The 24338-nt window shown below is 38.8% G+C and overlaps 1 protein-coding gene across 20 annotated transcripts in view; it reads right to left on the bottom strand.

Annotated features, from left to right (window-relative positions):
- Nucleotides 1-24338, bottom strand: part of RABGAP1L (RAB GTPase activating protein 1 like) — a 674786-nt gene that overhangs the window by 160472 nt on the left and 489976 nt on the right. The window contains exon 1 of one of the 20 annotated variants that reach the window (XM_070266409.1): nt 3608-4590. In XM_070266409.1, coding sequence (XP_070122510.1) covers nt 3608-3877 — 270 coding nt within the window. In that variant the 5' untranslated portion in view covers nt 3878-4590. 20 annotated transcript variants of the gene reach the window in all.

The following is a 24338-nucleotide window of genomic DNA, read 5'->3' as shown; positions in this document are numbered from 1 at the left end:
AGAAATTTTATCCAAATTAAACTTTAAGGGGCTGGCCCCATGGCTGAGTGGTGAAGTTCCCACACTCTGCTTCAGTTCAGATTGTGGGGCTTGCTGGTTCAGATCCTGGGCGACGACCTACACACCGCTCATCAAGTCATGCTGTGGCAGCATCCCACATAGAAGAACTAGAATGACTTACAACTAGAATATACAACTATGAACTGGGGCTTTGGGGAGAAAAAAAAAAAAAGAAGAAGACTGGCAACACATGTTAGCTCAGGGCCAATCTTCCTCACCAAAAAAAAGCATACCTTAAAAAAAAAACAACTTTAAAATGGCTACTGAAGGGACAGCTGGAGCACTTGCCTGTATATATCAACCCTCCTTGGCCTGAGAGTCCTTTGGATCCACCGTACAGAGTACCCAGAGTATCAGTATTGAAACTAGCCAATACTGACATTAAGATATAATGATCTGATAATAACTTCCCATAGCATATAACAGCAAAAAGAGACAATCTAGAGGGGAAAGGGAGATTTTGAACATGAGCAGAGTAAACGTTTTTCCTCTTTCTCCAAATTTCATATACTTACAGAGTATGGACTCTGGCTATGTGCCACTGCTGATACCATTTTGAGTGTGTTTTTCCCACTGAAAAATTCATTGCAAGAGGATCACATTTTAAAGTGATTTTTTAAAAAGGAAGTAGGGTGGGTGGAAATGAACAGTTCTAACATTTGAATGTTAGCTCTAGATGCTTCTATTCCAAACCTCTCACTATTCTTGGATGATAAATCTTTAAGGGCCTCTGATAAGCAGCAAATTCTAGGTTTGATAATTTTAAGGGATTATTTGAAAAAAAAATCTAGGCATTGTTCTCTTTCTCACCTTCACTATTTTCACCACAAATAGCTTTTACTTCCTTTAGTTATAGTGTCTAAAAGGATTTCTATTCAGTTGAGAAATATTTTTGGAGGTCTTAGAACCATTTGGAAGCACAGGCTTTAGAAGAAGGAATCATTACTTAGCTGGTGTCTAGGATACCTGTTTCTCTTGCTTTGGTATTTTAATTTCACCCAAGAAACGTGTACTTAGTGACTCTGCACACAGAATTTATGCCTTGTGGTAATATCTAATAGGAAGTACTTATACCTGATGTATTAAAGGGAGATTGTTGTTTACTAGGTGTACCTTTGCAGGACAATAAGCAAAAACTCCAAATGTACTTGACGTTCTAGTAGTTTGATGGTTCCTCTGCGAATCAGGGAACAATAAATGATGCTCAAAGTCCAAACCCACAACACTATCTTAGTAAATCTTCATTTATATCAGTTCAGTAAGAAAATTAACTCGTGTTATGTGAAAAAAAAACTAATGAGATCTTTAAAGTAAAATAAGGTATTTGTATGTGTTTAACCCACAGGCATTCATATTTAAAACATGATTAAAAAGCTGAACTTCAGTGCATGCCCTCTTGACGGGTAATGGAAAGGCTGCAATATTGCATGTGGCAGGATTCCTCTTAAGACCACCCTGTGCAGATTAGCCATCGATCCCACATCATTAGCCAGTCCAATAACACAAGGCTGAACAACTGTACTTCCCCCTGATACACGTGCTAAATTCTGGGCCGTAATTCACTGGATAGCTGATCCCAATTCACAGCCATTTTGCTAATTAAAGGGCATATGATTTCCCCAAATGTAGAGCACTCTAATTCTATCAATACTCTTTTAAGTATGACACTGCATAACAAAGCCAGAGATTTCCAAACGGCCCTATAGAAAATCCGCATACACTTTTCACATGTAATCCAAGTGGCACTGTTACCTAGACTCTGAATGTTAGAGCCCAAAACAACCTGAGGGATGTACTACCTCAGATACTTAACGGGGCAACCAAGCAGAATTTGTATAGTTGCAACATAAATATCTATATATGACCTCCTAAGATGTGAAGCTTATGAACCCAACTCCCTGTGGGTTTTACTGTTGATAATTTGTTTTGAACTACAGGCAGCTTAAATTTATTTCTAAAGCAGATTTTAGTATAAGAGATTTTCTTAGTTATCAATTTGTGTTTTCTTTTAAAACACTTAAAATGTAAATGCCAAAGAAAGGCAGCACAGGATTACTGGAAAGTTATGAGTGCAAGCCCTTGAGACATCAAATTAGGCAGTCTTTAAGAATATGGCAAGATATTAGACCAAAACTGATTCCTCAGAGAGGCACAGAATTTGTTGAAATGTATTTTAGCACTTCTTAGTGTCAAAGCTGCTGAAATAAAATGCTTTTTATTTCACTTAAAAAAAAAAAAACTCCTTTCTAATAGAATCATGAATCTTCAGTTTTCTCTTTTATTAAGAAAAAAATGTGATTCAGGGAAATAAAATTCAAGTGAGCACAGATGACCTCACCTGGGCATTAAAACGTATGTATTGGCCTCTTTTTCTTTCCTTCTTAAATGACAAAGGAACTTTAGTTCTCAAAAATATCGTCCCCATCCCAATAATTATATGCTGGTCATTGCATCTAACTTCATCTTGCAGCTATAAACAGACTTTCTTCAGGGTGAGAAATCCCTTATGTACATGGCTTCCTAACATGTCTGTAATGATTATACTTTGCATGCAAATACATACATGAAGACTGAACTTGTAATTATAAAGATAAGTGTAAACAGAGATGAAGTGCACTGGAGGGAGATACATGAGAAAAAAAGAGTTAAATTCAGTCAAGTCAATATTGTACTTTTGAAAAGACTCAAATATGAGAGAATCATAATGAGGGAACAGTCTGGAATGGATTAAACTCCATTGTATAAAATAGACAAAGCTAAATTATTCTTGTTTGATTACCAAATAATGGTATAGGACTACTGTAGACCAATTACATTATAGAACAGTTGCTAGGTATAGTTCTCAAACCACTAAAAGGAAACCCTGCCCCAGCGATTGTGGGTATTTAATTTTAACCCTTGGTAGGAAGTGAGGAAGGGTGATTTTTCTCTTGTTCAGGAAATCAAAACAAGCAAGCCAGACTTCCCAGATTTACAGCACAGAGCCAGCAGCTTTAAGCTGTTTCACAGATGCACAGTTCGAACATTCCAGGAGAAAAATCTATAATTTCCTACCCAAGGATTTTTAGGGGGTAAAATTCTCTATGAAAAAACAAATCAAATTGGCAATCAAATGGAGAGGTTAGAAAGCAAACCACACGTAGTCTAGATAAGTAGCAATAATGCCTGTTGTAAAATTTAACCCTTTGGAGACATAAATAACAGAATGCCTACATCAAGCACTTGGGTATTCTGTTTTATTGCTGAGCATAGCCAGCAAGAAAACCATTTGGGTTTTTTGTTTTTTGTTTGCTGCCACAGAGATAATGCCACTAATATAGCCCTGGGCTCTGAGAAAAGAGCTTTATCTCCTCTAGCCAATTAAGGAGTGGCGTGGACCAGGCTCGAATAGAGCCCCACAGCCGTGGCTGCTCAGCACTTCCTTCTCAGTAGACTGGGGAGAAGGAGAAGAAAACAGGAGACTGCAAGCCTCTTCCAGGGATACAAGGAATTCTCACAGAGGGTGGCAGATTCCCTACAAATGAAGTTCAAGGAAAAACAGTCTCACCGCCAGAAGCCGAGGCACAAACAGACGATGCCCCATCCCCAGAAGTTCCAGCACTCGACAAGCATACTCATTCACCAGCTTGCTCCTCTCGTCGTGCATGTCCTGGGACTTTTTGACAGGAGGTGTGAGCTTAGCAGCTGGGGCTGGGCAGGGCACCCCTTCTTCCATGAGCAGTAAGTAGGTATCCAGAATGAGAAAGCTGGATCTCTTATCCACAATTTTAAGAACTGCGGTGGGAGGGGAGCCAGGCTTAGGTCTCCCCAGGAGCATGCACAAGCCAGTCTGTGGTGGGAATTGTCAGCTAATGCCTCCGCAAGAAAAACATTTCAGCTAAATTATCCACTGTGCAAGAGCCCCAAAGTAGACTGGAAAATGAAATCAAATACTGATCTAAATAAAAAACAACAAAAGCAATCAAATGCAAGAAAATGGCCAAGAGTGAGGCAGGAGAGTTCAGATACATGTGTAAAAATGTACAAGCTGCTTAGAAGGGTCTTGCATGTGAGAGTGTGTGTGTGTGAGCGTGCTGTGCGTATGTGTGTGAGAGTGCGTGTGTGTGTGTGTGTGTGTGAGCGGACAGCAGCAGCAGTAGCCAGGAAGCCGCCGGGGCAGTTGTGAAGCTGCAAGGAGAAAAGGATGAGCTCATTGCAATCTTTGATTCGTGACAAGCAGCGCCGCCGCTGCCGCTGCCGCTGCCGCTGCCACTGCCGCTGCCGCTGCCGCTGCTGCTGCTGTTGCTGTTGCTGCTGCTGCTCCCTCTTGCTGTGAATCAGTAATGAAGGGGTAGGGAAGGAAGGGGAGGGGAGAGGAGGAGGTAGGTGAATGAGCATGCAGAGTGTGTCTCGGGGGAGAATGCTGTAATAAGAAGCCAATGGCGAGCCGTTGGACAGATGCGCTTCCTCCTCCTGGTCCACCTTCAATCAGTGTTAGTCTGACAGCTTATGCTGTTGAATCCTAAACCCAAAGACAGATGAACTAGCTTCTCCTAACATGTGATGCTCACAGAAAAATCAGACAGCCTGCCAGCTAAAAGGCTGACCTTTATTCACTCTTGCTTTCTAATAACGATAACAGATAGAAGTCTGATTTTATACTGCATATTTAAAATAGGAGGCTCCAATCTTTGTTAGATCACTGAAATCTCTCTACAGAGGAGAGGTTTAGGGCAAAATGACAGAATATGGACAGAACAGCAAGGACTGAGCATCCAAGAAATGACACACCCTCAAGTTGAAGTGTTTATGCAATAATAATGATTTTATGCTAGGATGTGCATAAGTATTTCAGCATTCCAGGAAGGCTAGCCACAATTAAAAGGAAGACTTTTATAAACACATAATATGATAAAACATAAAATCTACAACATAATAAGAGTATACATTTAAGAAACCACTAAAGTTGAGATTCTTAAAAGAAAACAGCTTTCTTAAGCCAGAGATCTTGATAAACACTCAGTTAATAGTTCAAAACATTGTTTTGATATTCTCTGCTCAAATTAATTCTTCCCTAGTAATAATATAACTGAGAATTATCCATAGTTTAAAGTTTTACAATCTTAGTATTCATTTCTTTGATGTGAATAACCAGCTGTAGCTAAATGAAGGCAAAAGGACAAGATGACCTTTAGGGACAGTTCTTAACTTTATCCTAGCAATTAACTAGTATCTATTCAGACTCTTGGTGTTGCAGTTCTGTAGTTGGTCCCACGAACACCAGACCAGTCTCTCCACACAGCTGGAGCATGGGACAAGAGTAACAGGGCTAAGAGAACCAGAGCAGTTCTTAGCTTCCTACTCTGACATACAAGAGTTACAGATCTCCGCAAGCAACAAAATAAAAACATGTTTATCAGCATATCTCTGTGATCTTGGCTAAAGAAGTAGATTAATTATGGGATTGGGATTAAAGAGAAATACTGTCTCTTTTAACAGAATATTATTTGGTTTCTTTTTCCATAAACTCAGGGAAAATAAAGCTTTTTCTGTTAAATTTAAAGTATTAATTAACAAAATACCGTAAATAATGTATTTATATATTGCTGTCAAGCCTGTAATTTCTTTCCAAAATGATTTCTTAAAACACTATACATAGTAAAGATTTTAATGTAGTATTTTCAAAGCCATAAGAATACGACATATATATAAATAAATTTCAGATCCCTAAGGTTTTAGAGGAAATGTCTGATGGGCTACCCAGGGTTGGGATTGGTTCAGCTGGAAGAGGGAGACTATAAGGAAAAGGGACGAGGTTCTGGGTCTTTCATACCCCACGCCTACATACACAGGCACACCCCCCTCCCCCCGACAGGGAACAGCTCCATTTTTATCTTGTTTACATACTGGAGTTCTGCATAAGATTTTGTTTGAAAAGACTGTGCTACTGCTATGTAAGTGTGAAAATAACTGCCATAGAAGCTTCACATTTAAGAACAAGGGGATATTTTGACTTTCACAGGAAGGAAGAATTCAGTGACTCCTTGGCTTACAGAATTTTTTTCTGATTGATTTTTTTCAAAGGAGAAGGGAGATGTTTCCATCCAACTGACTTGGTCTCAAAGAACACTGGCAGAAGCATTTGTTTTTTCTTAAGCCAGAAACAAATAATTTCTTAGCTAAAAGGATTCTGATAAAAAGAAGTAAAAATTAATCAAAAGACTTTGGAACTGTATGGTTTGGCTCTGATGCTCACAAAAGAAGTTAAAACTATATGTACTAAATATTAAATGTAATAACTAAAATATGATATTTCAGGGGCTGGCCCCATGGCTTAGTGGTTAAGTTCAGTACATTCCACTTTGGCGGCCTGGATTCAGTCCCCAGGAGTGGACCTACACTACTCATTGGCAGCCATGCTGTGGCGGTGACCCACATACAAAATAGAGGAAGATTGGCACAGACGTTAGCTCAGGGCAAATCTTCCTCAAGGAAAAAGAGGAAGATTGGCAACAGATGTTAGCTCAGGGAGAATCTTCCTCTGCAAAAAATGCACAAATAAAATAAGATATTTTAATGAGAAAGTTACACTTCAAACATCTAGGTACAGGGGCCGGCCCGTGGTGTAGCAGTTAAGTTTGCATGCTCTGCTTCGGTGGCCCTGGGTTTGCTGGTTTGGATCCCAGGCATGGACAACTGCACCATCTATCAAGCCATGCTGTGGCAGGCATCCCACATATAAAATAGAGGAAGATGGGCATGGATGTTAGCTCAGGGCCAGTCTTCCTTAGCAAAAAGAGGAGGATTGACAGTAGATGTTAGCTCATGGCTAATCCTTCTCAAAAAAAACAAAAAATATTTAGGTACATTTAACAAAACACTATGTAAAAGGTTCTCCAAACAAGTGGTCACGTATTTCACCTTTCCCAATCTCTCTATCATCCCTCCCCTCAGACATGCATCATCCTTGAGGTAGTGAGGGTGCAGGTTCCACCTCGGGCTCTGACTGGCCCCTGCTGGGATGGCAGCAGTAGTTTTAGGGGGAGACAGCATGGGTCCAGAGCGTACCTTCTCCAATCAGTCTGATGAACTGTGGCTGCACTAGGGCCATACAGAAGGCACTGGGGATCGCAGCAGTGAGGAGCATGAGGACGAGCAGGAGGAAAGGGGGGCAGGCCCAGCTGGCTAATCCTACTAGCCCCTGAACCAGAAGAGAGAGAGCTGGCACCAGTGGGGTATGGAGAAGATGTAGCTGCTGACATCCAGGATTGGATACAGGCCCTAAGGTTTCACTAGCTGGACTCATCATTAGAGAGTGAGGACGAAGATGAGGAGGGAGCTACAGCATTAAGCAACCACAGCTCTGTTCCCACGAACCCAGAACATGGAGAGCTGGTAAAAAGGGCAAAGGCTGGAGATTTCGAATGCCCAGTGGGAAGATGTGGAAGAGAAGGCTCCCCAAGCCCGGCAGGCATTCTCTGCCTAGAAATGACCACACTGAGAGCGCTTCATCTCTTTGCACTCCAGGCCAGAACCAGCACAGAACTGAACACATCCCTGGTTGTATGCCCATCCCCATCCTCCCATCTCTCTTTCCACATCAAGGCAAACAGGACTTCTTCTCAGAGACGTACTCATTCAGTGCTATACATATGAGGACATCAGCCCAAGCCCAACCCACCTTAGCATGTATCCTTCTATAAGGAATAAAGCACCCTATATACACAGCACCCCCACCAAAAGCATCATCCTTGCTTTCAAAATTTCCATAATTTTTCAACCCTGGTCTTGTTTTTAGGTTGTCCTTTGGGAATAGGCTATTGATCAATATCAGGTAAAATAGCTCTTCTAGAACATCACTTGGTGAAATAGAAGAATGAATTCTAGACATTTTTGAAGCCTTAGAAGAGTGACTCATCTCAGTGAGCAATTCCCCTTCCCTCTCCCAACTCCTCAAGTAATTTATTTACTGCTGATAAGATTCAGCAATAAATACAGTACGCTTTTGAAAAATAAATTTTTGAGTTATAAAGTAGTCCAAAAATTAAACTAATGATAGAAAAGAAACTCTTCTGAATTAACTAGTAATAATACATAATTTCTCAAATTTCCGTACACAATCAAAAGGAGATTTTCTTTTACAGAAAAAACTTCTGTAATGGAAGTTGAAGATAAATATGGGAAATTTGGATGAATCATCCAATGAGGCAGAGTGAGAGAAAAGAGGACCAGGAAAGGTCCTGAAGCCATGGTCTAAGGAACAGAAGCCTCACTCTCTGGAGTGCTGGAAGCAAGGTGGATGGTGGTGCAGTCCTAATTAGAGCCTGGTGCTTGAGTGCTCCTCCTGAGCCACTCCACTGTGTCATGATTACTGACACGTGCAGGACATAAACAGATTTCCACTGTAAAATAAAAAGCATATTTGACTTAATTTATGGAATTGTAATTAAGAACACTGAGTGCAAAGAAACATGCTAAGTAGTTATTTCAGGGCTTACAAAGGTGAAAAAGGAAACACTTCCCAGGCTGCAGTAACTTAAAATCAGGGAGGCATTCAAGCCCAAAGACAAAGCAGGATGTGGACACCACAAAAGGAGGAGCACACTGTGGTTGTAATCTAGTCACGTCTTTTTTGTCCACAATGGATACAGACACAAGAAGGCTTATACTAGTGGGATTGGCCTGGACCGAAATCTAAAAGTAATGAGAATTAAACGTACCTTTAGGAGCAAAGCAGGACATTGCTTATTACATCATATGGGTAAGTTACTTAACACTCTCTGAGCCTCTGTAAAATGGCAGTATCATCTACCCAGCCAAGTAGCTCTGAAAATGTAATAAGTTAATGCATATAAAGGAATCTCTCATAGTGCCTAGCACGGGGTGGATGCTAGATAACTAGTAATTTCCTTCATTCTTTCCAGGAAGTCATGTAGAAGTGGAGAGAAAGTATAAAATGCATTGTGTTCATCTGGGTTAGGGTTTAGAAAGTCAAAAAGGACTCTGGATATATTAACATGAGAAAGAGAGCCAAACACTGATAAAAGACATTCCTGTGAGACTAACTACCTCTTCAGTTCACGTTAAGATTTAGATACGTTGATAATAAGTAAAGGATCCATGCTCTTCTCAACTAGGAGAGGTAAAACTGCAAAATCTGAATTCTCTAGCTATTTCTTTTTTGTCTGATAAACTACTTTTTAAAAGATGAACCCTCAGGGGCCGGCTGGGTGGCGCAGCGCTTAAGTTCGCACATTACGGGTCAGCAGCCCGGGGTTTGCCAGTTCAGATCTCGGGTGCAGACATGGCACTGCTTGGCAAGCCATGCTGTGGTGGGTGTCCCACGTATAAAGTAGAGGAAGATGGGCACAGATGTTAGCTCAGGGCCAGTCTTCCTCAGCAAATAGAGGAGGATTGGCAGAAGTTAGCTCAGGGCTAATCTTCCTCAAAAAAATAAATAAATAAAATAAAAGATGAACCCTCAATAATTTGAAAGTTCCTAAGACCCAACAAACAGGTCAAATAAAGATTACACAGTGGTAGTATTGATATCTTGGTACTACTGTAAAATCCTGCACAATTCACACTCTGCCATTCGAGTCTTGATTCTGCTCAATGCCGTGCTACATGCTTCTGGAGGTAGAAAGATACATCAGATGTTGCTTCTAACTTTATGTATTACTCAAGCTACTTGAAGAAAAGGCTAAAACAAAATGTAATGACACTAAGCATACAAGTTATATCACAGGGAAATGAGTCTCATTACTCTGTATTTGGAACTCATACACTGAAGAATTGGAGTAAAAATAAAAGAAAATACATAATTAGCTAACACTACGGTGGGTAGTTTAGGTAACAAGTTTACAGGAATTCAAAAGAAAAAAGATTCCTGTAAAATATTATAAACTTACCTAGTTTTTTGGGAATGTTATGACCTCTTGTGAGACTTAAGGCCTAAATCTTAAAGGAGTTCTTTTTTGTCTCTTTTTAATAGAAGAGTTTAATGGAATTGTTTTTCCCCCACAAAGTGATTTAGTAACACTCTGAGTAGCCCTGGAAGCATCATCATTGCCTTGCTGCCTACCTTGTGATCAGATCCCAGCGCAATGCCTTTATTCATGCAAGAACTTCTTCTACAGTCTCTTTGAGAGTTCGTCGTTTTGGCTCTGCTTCCATACCTTCATTGAGAATTAGCTCAAAAAGCTGCCTATTTTATTATTAGACATTTATATTTGTATAAAAGGACTGCTTATGGTAAGCCAGAAATCTTAAACTTCTAGTTACTGGATTGAGTTATGTATTTTATAACACAGACTAAGTCTTCTTTTTTTCATGTGACAATTAAAATACTTGAAGACAGTCTTAATTTCCCTTTCTCCAAGCTAACTATTCCTGCTACTAACTGGGCCTCCTATAAGCTGGTTTTTGGACCATTTTAAACTGTTCACAATCCCACTTCCTGCCCGAAGGATATACTTTTTTGGACAATGTCTCTCAATAAAGCAATACCTCACTGAAAAGGATATTCTATATATGATAACAGAATCATAAAATAATGCTATGTTTTTAGACCACAGAAAACACCAAAGTCTAACATGTTTATCCTATTAGTGAAAAGATTGAGGCAGCAGAGAAGTGACTGGCTCAGGATCATAAAACTTGTCTGAGGCAGAGCCAGGAAGCCACGATCCCAGTGCCCAGCTGCACAGCAGAGAGCCTGGCAGTTCCTGCACTGGAACTTCCTAGCTTTCAATTAATGTAGCCCAGTAAAAACTATCTTATTAGGAAGACTGCTTCACCATTTTAGTCCACATGGAATTGGTCTGAAGCCTGTGCCTGTTATCTGGTATGAAAAAATCTAAGATTCTTAGACTTGTGTTGAGAGGGGACATCCCAAAGCTGCCTTGAGAATAGTCACTTCTAAACACACACTTGTGATAATAAAGCAAATCTGCCTTCTCAATTTTTAACTGAGAAGCACTCTCTTCTTCAGTGAAACAGTCAGAGAGGCTACATCATTGACAGCTCAGCCATTGTGTTTACATAAGAGCAGCTTTCTTGAAGCCATGTTAGTGATGCAGGCTCGAAAATGGAATGCTACCTCAGTTCATGCATTCCCTTCCCTGGGCAATTTGTATAAGGTTCAAACTTATTTTCAAGCTTGAGGAAAAGGCATAAATAAATGCTAGCAGAGGACTGGTTTTTTATTTTAAATTGATCAGATTAAAATTATGACATATAGAATCTAGACTATTCCTTGATTCTCTCAAGAGGGATCAGCATTTTACTTTTTATTTTTACGTATGTGTGTGTGCGCGTGTTTTGTCATTGTTGTTAAAAACAATGAGGTGCTATATTCACCCTGATAAGTTGTGAATTGCCTCTCCCTTCTTCCCCTGGTCCATCTCCAGTTCTCTATTAAATTTGCTATCTCTATGTTACATAGAATGCTAGGTATAGTTTAACAGCTGTCACTATGAAAAATAATATTTTCAGCGTTGGAGTTACATGGGTCAGCCCATGTATTAGAAAGTGAATTTGTTTCCACAAAATGAATATGTCAAGATGGGGACATTCATTTTTTTGAATAGACATGTCCATATTCTGAAATAAAGATGGTCATAGATTGTACAGCCATACTATTTCCCTCTCCCCGAGCCCCCACTCAAGACTTCAAATGGATTCAGTAGAATTTCAGAGGTAGCAAAATGGTGAGAGTGCAGGTGATTTTTCCTCTTCTTGCAGTGGAGGTGATCTGCTCTCTCTCCACTGTGAGTTCAGCTCTTACATACACTTAGTATTGCCACAGGCTGTCTTACATGATGACAGTAATAAGTGAACTCAGGGCTTGCCTGCTTGGTGGGCTCCTTTCCTATCTCACACTCATATTTGTTCTAAGCAGGGCCTAACAAAGTAATTTACACATCACAAACCCTTGATCAATATTTAAGTGACTAAAAGTATGAACAATAATAGTTACCATTTATTCAGTATCTATAAAGGCTATGAACTATGCTAAGCTCTTAGAATATGCATTATTGTATTTAATCTTAACAGCCAATTATGCCCACTTTACATAGGAGGCATCTAAGCTTAAAAAAGTGACTTGCCCAAGATCATGTAGTTAGTAAGTGGTAACTGCAACTATAGTTCTTGGATAACTATGCATCTGATATATAAGTGTTTTCAATCTAATTTGAGTTACTTGAAACAATGAAGGAAGTGGAGTTACAGAGGCTATGTCCTAGAGGCTAATCAAGTTAGTCCAGTGGAAACTACAGGATTTAAGAGTCACGTCACTATGAATATATGAGGGAGTAATATGTCTTGGATTCTAAAAGAAATGACAAACAAAAACAAAGTAAAAACTGGGGCTTAAAGAGCAGCATCTGTACCCTTATCCATACCCTTCTTTCTTACTACTACTGAACAACCCAACCACGAGATCAGCTCTCTCTCTAGAGCTCTCAACTTGTAAATCTATCTCCTTACTGGATATATGCAGCCTCACACATAACTTAATCTCAGCATGTCCAAAGTCACCATTTCTTCCCCAAGGCAGTTGTTCCTCTTACATTTCTTATCCTAGCTAACAGTATCCTCACATCTACCCAATTGTCCCAGCACACACCTGGGTGTCATCCTAGAGCCTCCTCTTAACTCCCCTACTCCCAACTCATTATTCAAGTCTAGTTGATTCAACCTCCCCACCATCTCTCAAAACTATCCTGTTTTCTCCATTCCCATCTCTTTTGATTTGACATCAGCACTGAGTATGACATGCTGGGACCTCCACCATCTGTAATACTCAAGTTACTTGAAGTTCCCTGCACGCACTAGGTAACTGCATGCCTCCATGTCTTTGTCCTTGCTTTCTTCTTTTCTCGAACTGTGCCTCCCCTCTAATTCACTTACCTTTTCCTAATCTGTCAAAACTCAGCTCTGATATTGCCTCCTGCAAGAACCAATCCCTCAATCCCAGAGGTGGGGTACACGGTCTTCCTGTTTACTCTCTTTCCACCCACGCTGTCTCTCTCACAGCACTTGCAGGCTTATACTTTAATGAGCTGTGCTGAAATCAATGTTTAGGGTCTCTCCTCTGCTAAGGCACTTCAAGATAGGTATCCTGCATTATCCTTCTTTTTGTCCTAAAAACATAGCAGGGGTAGTTACTTGACACATAGTGGCTACCCCATAGCTGTTTGCTGAAGTGGTTCAGCATTCAAAATGGATGAAGTACAATTATTATCCAGGGGAGGGATAGATAAGCATTTCTCTGATTAGAGATATTGGTACTTTAATATTTCTGAGCCTTTTAAAATGCTCTTCCCTCTTTCTGGAATGTTTTCCTCCATCATTTTTCCTTTAAGAAATTTAACAATCCTTCAAAATGTTGTTATGTAAAGAACGAAAGCTAAGAAGTCAAAGAGACCTGGATTTAAAACCAAGACGATGTCCAGTGGCTGTGTGACTTCAAGAAAGTTAACCTCTTTGAGTCTTATTTTTCATTAAGAAAATGAGGTTTAAAATAGTAGTCTTTCGAAGTTGCTTCTGCTATTAATGTCTGTGACATTTCTAGCTTGGTAAACTGAGATGACAGTAATGATATTAACTGATGGGGAAAGCACTGGGGACAGGAAAGGGTGGAGGATGAATGGAGTTAGCAAGGAATATGTGGCAATCAGTTAGAGATGTTCCATAGGCCATGGAGAATGTGAAACTGGAGCCACAGGATGGGTTTAGGAATCGGTAGTCATATGCAAGATGAAATATGGGAACAAATGGGATAAACCAGGGAAAATACAAAAGTCATGAAGAGACGTTCTCATAGAATGCCTTGATCTTCTTAATTACCTTAACTAGCTGCATAATTACATTGTTAGGGAAACGATTTACGCTCCCAGACAGTAAGGTCCTTAAGGGTAGGTGTTGTATTTACTTCACTCACCAGTATGTTCCTAGCACCCAGAACAGTGACTACATATGGAAAGAGCTCAGGAAATAATGACTGAGTTGATGAGTGTTTGAATATCATACAATACTCACCAATGGGCTTTCTAATCATTTGCTTGAATTTTGTGACTTAAATAGTAATGTGAGAATACAAATTCCTAATAAAAATGTGCTGAGGTAGGGATAAGAATAAAAATCTCACAAGTGTCTGCTGTGGGCCAGACATTGTGCCATCCACTTCTATGTACAATCTCATTTCATTCCTGTATGTTGTAGTAAAATTATTGCTAAAATAAATGACTTGCTCATGTTTTGAAAAATCAGTTTACCCCATCTCTACAACCCTGATTCCTCACTTTCCCACAGCCTTTCAAATACAATGTATCTACAAATTCTGTCAGACCTATCTACAAAATTATCTTGAATCTGTCCTCTTTTTCCATTGTTTATATGTCTCTACTGATCTGGCCCCTGCCTAGCACTGTGACCACTCTCCTTCCTCTCTAGATCTTGCTTACTCACTCACTATGCTCCAGTCACAGTGGCCTCCTTTCTGTTTTGAACTTACAAAGCCTTTCCTGCCTCAGGACCTTTGCACTTGCTGTTGTCTCTGATCTTCAGATGGCTGGCTCCACAGCATCATTCAACTCAAATGTTATTTGCTCACAGAGGCCTTCTCTTATTATTTTATCTAATGGAGGGCAATAGCACATTAGATTCCCTTATATTATTTCTTTCATGACATTTATCACTTCTTGAAATTATTTACTTCTTTCTTATGTATTTTCTCTCTCTCCAACTAGAAAATATCAGGGCAAAGCTCACAGGGCAGAGGAGAGACAGCTTTAAAAATTTTTTATTGACAAGTTATTAGAGAAAAACATAAACATTAAAAAAGATTCTGGTCTTAGCTTTTTTTTGAGGAAGATTAGCCCTGAGCTAACTGCTGCCAATCCTCTTCTTTTTGCTGAGGAAGACTGGCCCTGAGCTAACACCCATACCCATCTTCCTCTACTTTGTATGTGGGACACCTGCCACAACATGGCTTGCCAAGCGGTGCCATGTCTGCACCTGGGATCTGAACCAGCAAACTCTGGGCTGCCGAAGCAGAACATGCACACTTAACTGCTGCACCATAGGGCCGGCCCCTGGTCTTAGCTTTTTTCATTTATTCATTTACTCATTCATTCATTTTTATATTAAAAGATTATTATTTTACACAGCCTTTTGAGTCTCTCTTTTCTTTAGCAATCAGGAGTCAACCAAAATGACCCCTTGACATTTATAGATTTAATATTTATTGCTTAGCTCTCCCTAAGAGACCCCACAAGGCCATAACACAGCAACTTGTGGGTTTGCTGAGAAATTAATTTAGTTGCTCCCAGGTAGCAGATGGTGAGTAAGCTTAGCTTACTTATAGTCTTTGTTCTCAGTTATCATATGTTCTTATGGCAAGGCAGTTATTTTATCAATAAAGAAAATGAATTAAAAAATATCATAGTGGTATTAAAAAATTCAGAAATTTAAGAGCATCTTAGAACATATCCTTCATGAATGTCAAGTTGTTTTTTTCCCCTTTAACCTATGTCTAAACACATTAAAGAAACAGACAATACTCTAAATTGCTCTATCTGGTTAACTGTAGCAATGTCATGATTAATACCAAATGTTATGTTTCCAAAAAGGCTACTATTAATATAACCATGATAAAGATTGGCCACAGAAAAATGCAGAAACCATTTTAGACATGCAAGTAGCTGAGTCATTGTGGCTTTTGGTAAAGAAGAGAGAGGCTTCTATATTTAAAAACAAAGATATCATAATATTGGTTTTTAAAGTGTCCTGCAAGCTGTGGATAATACATGCTATGTAACTGTCAACTACGTCAGGAAGGGAGAAAGAAATTAACAACACAAAATAACCAGAAACAGCCCTCAGACCCAGTGGGTACAGAGAGGAATAAATAAACCCAGGGGCAAAGGGTGAAAGAGGAAATAATCAATTCTCTGTGTACACTCCATGAGCCCACAGTCGTGCCTGGTGCTAGGTGGAATAAAAAATCAGTATATAATATGGTCTGTATCCTTAACAGCCTTATAGACTTTACAGCAGAGACAAGATCCATGATTGGGACAATAAGGGTGTCCACATGACAGTGTGTAATAATATGCCCAATAGGTACATTTGAAACCAGCAGGTACATCTGAGGCCAGATTATAGTGAAAATGGAGTGCCAGAGGATAGGCTTTTACTGGACAAGAAGCAGGTAAATAATACAATGAAGAGAATTTTTGAGAAAGACTAATGTGGTAAGCAGAGGGCAAGGGAGTTTAAGAGAGGAAGAAACTGAAGGTAGACAAGTCATAAAGCTCTTGCAGTAAGCCAAATGTGAGAAAATGAGAGCCTGGACTGGTGTGGTTGTCATGGAAACAGAGCCACGCTTGAATCTGAGAAGCATCATGAAGGAAAAACAGCTCTTCATTATCTTTGTGTAACTTTCCAAGTACATGTGGCTCATTATGTCCTCCTTTATACAACTCATTGATACAAAACTGCCAGAGATAATATTCCTTACCAAGCCAGGGAAGGGCATACCACAGAGGAAACAGAATGCCCCCTGACATATGAATACAGTAGCTCTCTCAAAGTTGCTGAGTTTGAGGCACAAAGTTTGGTTAAAAGATCAACTGGTTTGGTCACTTTCCCTGAAAGGCCAATTATTAATGGAGATCAAATCATAATACATTAAGCTGAACCAAACAGAAGCTGATCTGGTAGCACTATTCAATTGCCTGGGGACACCCTGGATGTCACTAAATGTGCAATAAGTGAGAATACATCAGCTCTAGCAAGCTGCCTTCTCTACAAACAACACTTTATACGCAGGTCCTTTCCTTAAAATTAAAGAGAAAAGATGACAGGGAAGTTTTTAAGAGGACAAGAAAGAGAGACAAACAAAAGAAAAGTGGCAAACAGCAATGACTCTTCACCATCTGGCACATTCAGTTGTGTCCAAGCCCCCCCAGAGCACTGGGAAATGCTGCTCAGTCTGCCCCTCCTTCCCATCTCTAGTGCTGCAGGCTTGGGTGAAGAAGTCTTCATTATTCCTCCCCTGGACTATTCTAAGTCTCCAAACTAGTCTCCATATTTATTGCCAGTCTTTTCACATTTCAGTCCATCTCTCTCACTGTCTCCAAAACTGTCTTCCTAAAACACCATATCTGATCATGTAACTGTTTGAAGGTACCCTCTGGCCCACAGATTCAAAGGTTAGCTCACAACCCTAACCACAAGACACCTTTTAGACAATCTAGACTTATCCTACCTTTCCAATTATGTCATCTTGACACCTCATGTGCAATGTTCTCATGAGCTTGCTCTCAAAAACGCTGTATTTTATACTACTTCTGTTCCTCACATATGCTATTCTCATTGTCTAAAATATCATTTCCTGTCTTCTTTTCCTAATCTTTCAAGACTCAAATGTCTCTTTCAAGTCATCCTTGCATTATCTCCCTCTTTTGCATCCTGTCCCATTTGTTTATGACTGTACAACAACTCTTTTATGGTAATTATTTATATACCTGTCTCCCCTGCTGCTCAGTGAACTCCTTGAGATTAACTACAACATACTCGTCTTTGCACCTCCCACTCCCCAAGAGCTCCTAGTCACTGTGGTCACAGATCATTTAGATAAATATCGAGTAAGTGAATGACTGACTGATGCTCAAATGAGTGAGTGAATTATACACAGAGTTAAAATATGAGCTTAACTTAAAAAAAAAGGCCATGCATTAAACTAGGGGATGGTACATATGTATCTCTTTTATTTAATGTCTAAATTAGTATGAAGAAAGGTCAAAATGAAAGCAAGTATAATGTTTACGGATTTCTAAAACAGGAGAGGGAAAATACTGACATATAATAAAACAGTGAAAAGCGATACGAAAATAAATAAAACATGTTCTTTAGCAATATGCTCACTATCAGTTGGCAGTTCCTTCAGAAACAAATTTGATTTGGAGGCACTCATCATCAGACAGGCTAGTTCTCTGGGAGCAGATCAAGGGACAGACCCACATGCTTTGCAGGATAGACAGAAATGGAAATCCAGAAGTTATTATTTTTGTTTGGATTTTAATGTATAAAATATATCGGGGAAGGGAGTGCCAAATAAAACAATATTTTCCATTTCACATGAAAACAAAGTATATGTTTTGATAGAAATAGTAATTCATTTGGCTATAAGTAATAAGTATTGCAAAATCAAATCATTAAAGTTCTCAAACAAAGGTTTCTAAACAATGCCAAAAGGCACCCAAAATAATATTAACATAAAATACACCTTTAAGATAACATCTGATTGACAAGTTTATTTGTCCAAGAGGACAGATGCTCAGAATTTACTAATAACAGAATTGAAATCAAACTCAAGGAAATGGCACGGAAATCACTGTGATAAATGGAAGACACTTCTATATGTCTCCCCTACAAGCTACTACATTTAGAGAAGATAGAAACTACAAGTAAATGAGTAAGATGTTTGAAATGGACTTAGCCAGTCTAGATAAACAAATTAATCAAAGAAATAAGTTCCAATTTCCATTTGCTTTACATTTATGTATAGTTTTTATTTCTTTCTTTCCCATCAGTGATACCCCAGGTTATAATGCTCAGATAATGGGATACCACAACATTTAAATGAAAGTTGAAAAATCTAGCCAATCTTCAAGAACTGCAAGTCTGATACATAAGCACTCCACTACAGGTCAGACAATGGGGCCTAATGGCAGGTATCACCACTGTAAGGTTTACAGTCTGCACATAACGGTGGAGAAGTAGCACAGACTGTAGACATGACAGTCTATGTGTGAATACATACGCTCCATAACTCCTACAGGGCCTGAATGGTCCTGTTCTTAAAAGAGGAAGTACTCCTCTAGCTCTCCAAATACTAGTGTCAACTTTGCTGTCTTTGCTCTGAAATGAGAACACATTATTTTCCAACAAGACTGCATCAACTGCAAGTGTGCTCAGCAAGACCTTCTTTGATTTGTTCTCTTTACCCTAAAATTGTCTAAACATAGCATAAGATACCACGTCATGATAATTACAATTATATATATAATTCCTTTACTGAAATTGCTTATTTTATTAAAGTGGTAGCTGAATGAAAAACTAACCTTAATCTAAGAGTAATACTTAATTCTCTGTTTTAAAATCACTTATCTGGAAATATTGTATTTTGAAATACTGCAGTATATTCTATACAAAAAAAAAGAGGATAAAGGGGCCAGCCCAGTGGCATAGTGGTTAAGTTCATGTGCTCCACTTCAGTGGCCCAGGGTTCGCAGGTTTGGATGCCGGGCATGGACCTAGCACCACTGGTCAAGCCAGCTGTGGTAGCATCCTGCATAAAATGGAGGAAGACTGGCACAGATGTTGGCTCAGCGACAATCTTCCTCAAGCAAAAAGAGGAAGATTGGCAACAGATGTTAGCTCAAGAACAATCTTCCTCACACACACAAAAAAGAGGACAAGAACTTCCAAGAGCCTATTTAAATGTCACCAAGAACAAAATGGGTCCTATTTGAAACAAACCACCTTCCATTATTTTATAATTAGAGAAGAGGCATTTATAACTTAATAATTAAGAATAAATGGATTGGTGGCTTCCTTTCCAAGGTTGATCCTTTAAAATGGAGCTAGCTCAACCATTGAAAGGGCTTGCAGAACACGTAAAAAGCCCAGTAGCAAATAAGCACCCACTCTACTCCCCACTCCCCTCCCCTCCATCTCCAGGCTGCCCTCCTTTATACTTATTTTGATTTTCTTTTCTGGCAGTTACATCTATTCTCGGCTTTGTGTTCAGGTTCCTAAAACTCACCTCAGGTCAGCCTTACTTGATGGCCCATGCTTGTCTCAGTCACCTCCTTCAGTTTATTTGCTCAGTTCTCAAACTTGACAGTACATTACCATCTCTGGGTAGAAGATGCTCCTACTACCAGTCCCACACCTGCTGGAATCAGCCTCTCCCACTTCCTACCACAACAGGGTACAGATCTCAGACTGATGATGTCAAGGAAAGAAGAGAAATCTGACATAGGGTACATATAATAAATTAACAAAGAGTGCTAAAGAGAAGGAGTACAAGTATCAAATCTATAGTTATTCAAATAAAAGAGAAAAAATATCAAAGATGTCCACTCACCTCTCAATTATCAACAGAGAATGGGGGCACTAATTTCAAACTGAGGATTAACAGAGATTTGACTGTGTATTGTAATTCTACTTGAATATCTCATGTATTAGAAATAGACTTAAATAAGTTTAATGACTTTACTGAAGTCATACAGTGAAGAACTGACTCAGGAAGAGGTAGGAATGTGTTTAGATTCCTTATCCGGTATTCCCTCACATCTCCACTCCAATCTACTAGACCCACAAAAAGTCTGACCTCTCTTATGATGCAAAGTGCCACCCATGCAGAGATGCCCCAGAGTAGAGTAACAAATGAACGAACTAGTTTCAAAGAGCTTCCCTCAAATTCTTTAAATGGTATTTACATACAGCAAAGGAGGTATTTAAAAGCGCTTACCTTAGCAAGCAAGCTATAATGCAATAGTATTTCCCTAGAGTTTTCTCTTTTTAGGGCTGTAACGTAAAAACAGAGGAAGGTAAGCGATGATCAGAACTTAGATGTGAGCTGGACTTGGAAAACGTGTAGATTTAGAAAGGCTGGAAGGCTGTTCCTGGACAGAAAGCAGACAAGCCCAAGGTGTGTGTGGCTAATCTTGAGTCCACTTTCAGTTCAGCTGCAGAAGAGATACTTGATGAGGTTAGAACCATCCGTGTGGAGGGTTTTTAGGAATAGACTAAAGTATCTGAACTCCATTTTTAATCTTTAGGAGTCAGTAAAGGTCTATTAAATATAGGAAAAAAGGGATGGAAACAGTGTCTGAGGCTGTACTTAACGTTGATAATTTTTTTTTAAAGATTTCATTTTTCTTTTTTTCTCCCAAAGCCCCCCAGTACATATTGTGTGTTTTTAGTTGTGGGTCCTTCTAGTTGTGGCATGTGGGAAGCTGCCTCAGCGTGGCTTGATGAGTGGTGCCATGTCTGCGTCCAGGAGTTGAACTGGTGAAACCCTGGGTGGCTGAAGCAGAGTGCGCGAACCCAACCACTCAGCCACGGGGCTGGCCCCAACGTTGATAATTCTAATTGAGGGAAATTTTAATCAGTGCATGATTATTTAAATAAAAAGTTTTTAAATTTGGAAAACATGGGTCTTTTGTATTCAAAAGAAAAGTTCTGGTATACATAATCCATGTGAAAAGATCTGTATTTACTGTGTAAACAATTAACAAATATTAATCAAAAGAAGCAAGAGTTAGTATAGTTTTTTTCTCTCCAACATAAAATTTGAAAATAAAGCACAGATCCCTAGGGGAAAATCAAAAGTACTTCAAATATTGCTTTAAATGAGGTGCAATCTACTTAAATACAACTGGAAAAAGGATGAAGTTAATCCTTTGGCCCCTTGCTACTTTGTGTATCAATCCCGGAGTTAGGGATGCTTGCCGAAATGCATCAATGCATCTGCCACTCTAGGAATAAAAAAGTAAGCTTCAGACTGTCTTTAAGAAAGTCTAATTGTCTAATTGGAGAATGCAGGACATATAAAACTTCTAAATAAAACGAAAGATGGTATGTTAGCATCAAAGTGAACGATAGACTTTGTAAATGCAGCAGATGCTCACTTCAGGCATAAAGAGTGAGGAACCATCCTTTAAAGGAGGTAGGGTTTAAGCCAAAACATAGGGGCTAGGAAAGCTCTGAATAAACAGAGAAAAGGGGACCTGGTGGGTGAAATGAAGACACTTTCAGGATACAGTGATAGAGTTTAGGTCAAACACTTTTGAGGGGAGAATGAAAAGATGAAAACTGCATAGTAATCAAGGGCATGATATACAGACATGCAGATCATTGTCTATGTAAATGGCGCCCCCTTAAGTTGTACTGTACATAAGCTGCCTTACCCACACATGAATAATGTTAATGATAACAAAAAGAAGTACCAAAGGCCTCTGAAGATTTTATATAGGGTGGCTGAAGATATAAAATTGGAACTTGAGTTAGGATAACATCTAGGAATTATTTTCTTTGGAAAGCAAATTTATACAATGCAAAAATGCAGAAGGCCCAAAGACTCTCCTATCGCTAAAAGCCAAGGAGGAAGAGGAACCCACCAAAGGGATGGGCAGAGAAGTAAGGTACTTGAAGAGTACAGAGCTGTGGAAGAATAGAAATGGTACCATATCTGCAGAATGCTTTTTTTTCCTGATCAGTCTGACCAGAGAGTTTGACTAGGTGGGAAGCAAACTGTGAAAACGTCTGTTCTTATATTCAGTCTAATGCTGTTTTTCTCAGCAGCTTCTACGTCTTAAGACACAAAATTAACATACCATTTTGTTCAGTTGTTGGAATTTAGTATCCACGTAACTGTGCTTCCATTTCTTCCAGCTGTTAAAAATTTCAAGTTGCAAAATTAAATGTATAGTGAAAAGAGTACTTTTTAATAGACATAGGGCTATTCAGGCGATTTCCTTCTCTTGAGGGAGCTTTGGTAGTCTGTTTTTCAAGGGATTTGTCCATTTCATCTAAGTTGTCAAATTTATTGTCATAATATTGTTCATAATATTCTCATTATAATTTTTAATGTTTTTAGAATCTGTAGAGACATCATCTTTCTCATTCCTATTACTGGTAATTTGTGTCCTCTCTATTTTTTCCTCGTCAGTCTGCTTAGAAGTCTTATTAGGTGCATAAATGTTTATCAAGTTAATGTGTTTTCTGTTTGTTTGATCTGCTCTTTTTCTCTCTTCCTTTTTTTCTGCTTCTTTAAGATCAAATATTTTGTATGGCTCTACTTTACTGTGTTTGTTGGTTTATTAGCTAGAACTCTTTGTTTTGTAATTTCAGTGGTTGCTTTAGAGTTGCTTGAACTTATCACAGTCAACCTTCAAGGGAAATTATACACATCACCTATAGTATAAGCGCCTTACTAGTTCTTCCCTCTTGGCTTTTACTCTATTATTCTCACACATTTCTCTTACAAATATGCTATAAACTCCACCACAAAATGTTATTATTTTTGTTTAAACAGTGAATTAGAGAGATATTTAAATAACAAAAAAGCATATATTTACCCATGTAGTTACCATTTGCAGCGTTCTATGTTCCTTTGCATAGAACAGATTCCTATTTCTATCAAGTATCATTTTCCTTGAGCCAGAGGATTTCTTTTAACATTTTTAGTAATTCATATCTGCTAGTGATGAATACTTTCAGGTACTGTATGTCTGTAAAAGTATTTTGCCCTAGCTTTTAAAGAAATTTTTCCTTTTTTTTTTGGTTTAGTACTTAAAGTTGTTCCACTGCCTTATTTGCTTGCATTGTTTTCAAGGAGAAATCTGCTGTAATACTTTGTTCTTTTGTAGATATTGTGTCTTTTTTCTTTGGTTGCTTTTAGGATTTTTTCGTTATCACTGGTTACACATCCAGGAGGCCTTTTGAAGTGTTTCACAACTTGTTACTCCTTTCTTTCTTTCTAAAATTCTTTTTTCTCTTTGTATTTAATTTTGAATAGTTTCAATTGCTGCCTTAAAGTTCAGTAATCTTTGCTTCTGCAAGTCTCATCTGCCATTAGTCTCATTCAATATATTCCTTAGTTCTATCAAACGTAATTTTTATCTCTTGAAATTAGTCTTTTTTATATCTTCCGTTTCTTTTTTTTGTAGTGAAGTTATTCATAACACATTTAATAATAATGTTTCCAACAATCTACTAGAAAGATTCATTCCACACAGTGTTATTTCAGTGAATGGAAGTAATAATTCTGTAATGCTTATAATGGAGTGTTTAAAAACAACTGTTATAAAGATATATACTTTATATATGTTTTTATTGAGGTCACGTTGGTTTATAACATTATATAAATTTCAGGTGTACCTCATTATATTTGACTTCTGTATAGACTGTATCGTGTTCACCACCAAAAGGCTAGTTGCCATCCATCAGTGTACACATGCCCTTTACCCCTTTTTCTCTCCCCCCACCCTCCTCTCCTCTGGTAACCACCAATCTGTTCTCTGTATCTATGTGTTTCTTTGTTGCTTACCTTTCACATGAGTGAAGTCATACAGCAATTATCTTTCTCCATGTGACTTATTTTGCTTAGCATGATACCCTCAAGGTCCACTCATGTTGTCGAATATGGCAGATTTCATTTTTAATGGCTGAGTACTATTCTATTGTATACATATACCACATTTTGATCCATTCAT

This window comes from Equus caballus, chromosome 5, assembly GCF_041296265.1.
Source record: "Equus caballus isolate H_3958 breed thoroughbred chromosome 5, TB-T2T, whole genome shotgun sequence".
In the NCBI taxonomy this organism is placed as follows: Eukaryota; Metazoa; Chordata; class Mammalia; order Perissodactyla; family Equidae; genus Equus; species Equus caballus.
This window is presented reverse-complemented; position numbering and strand designations above follow the sequence as displayed.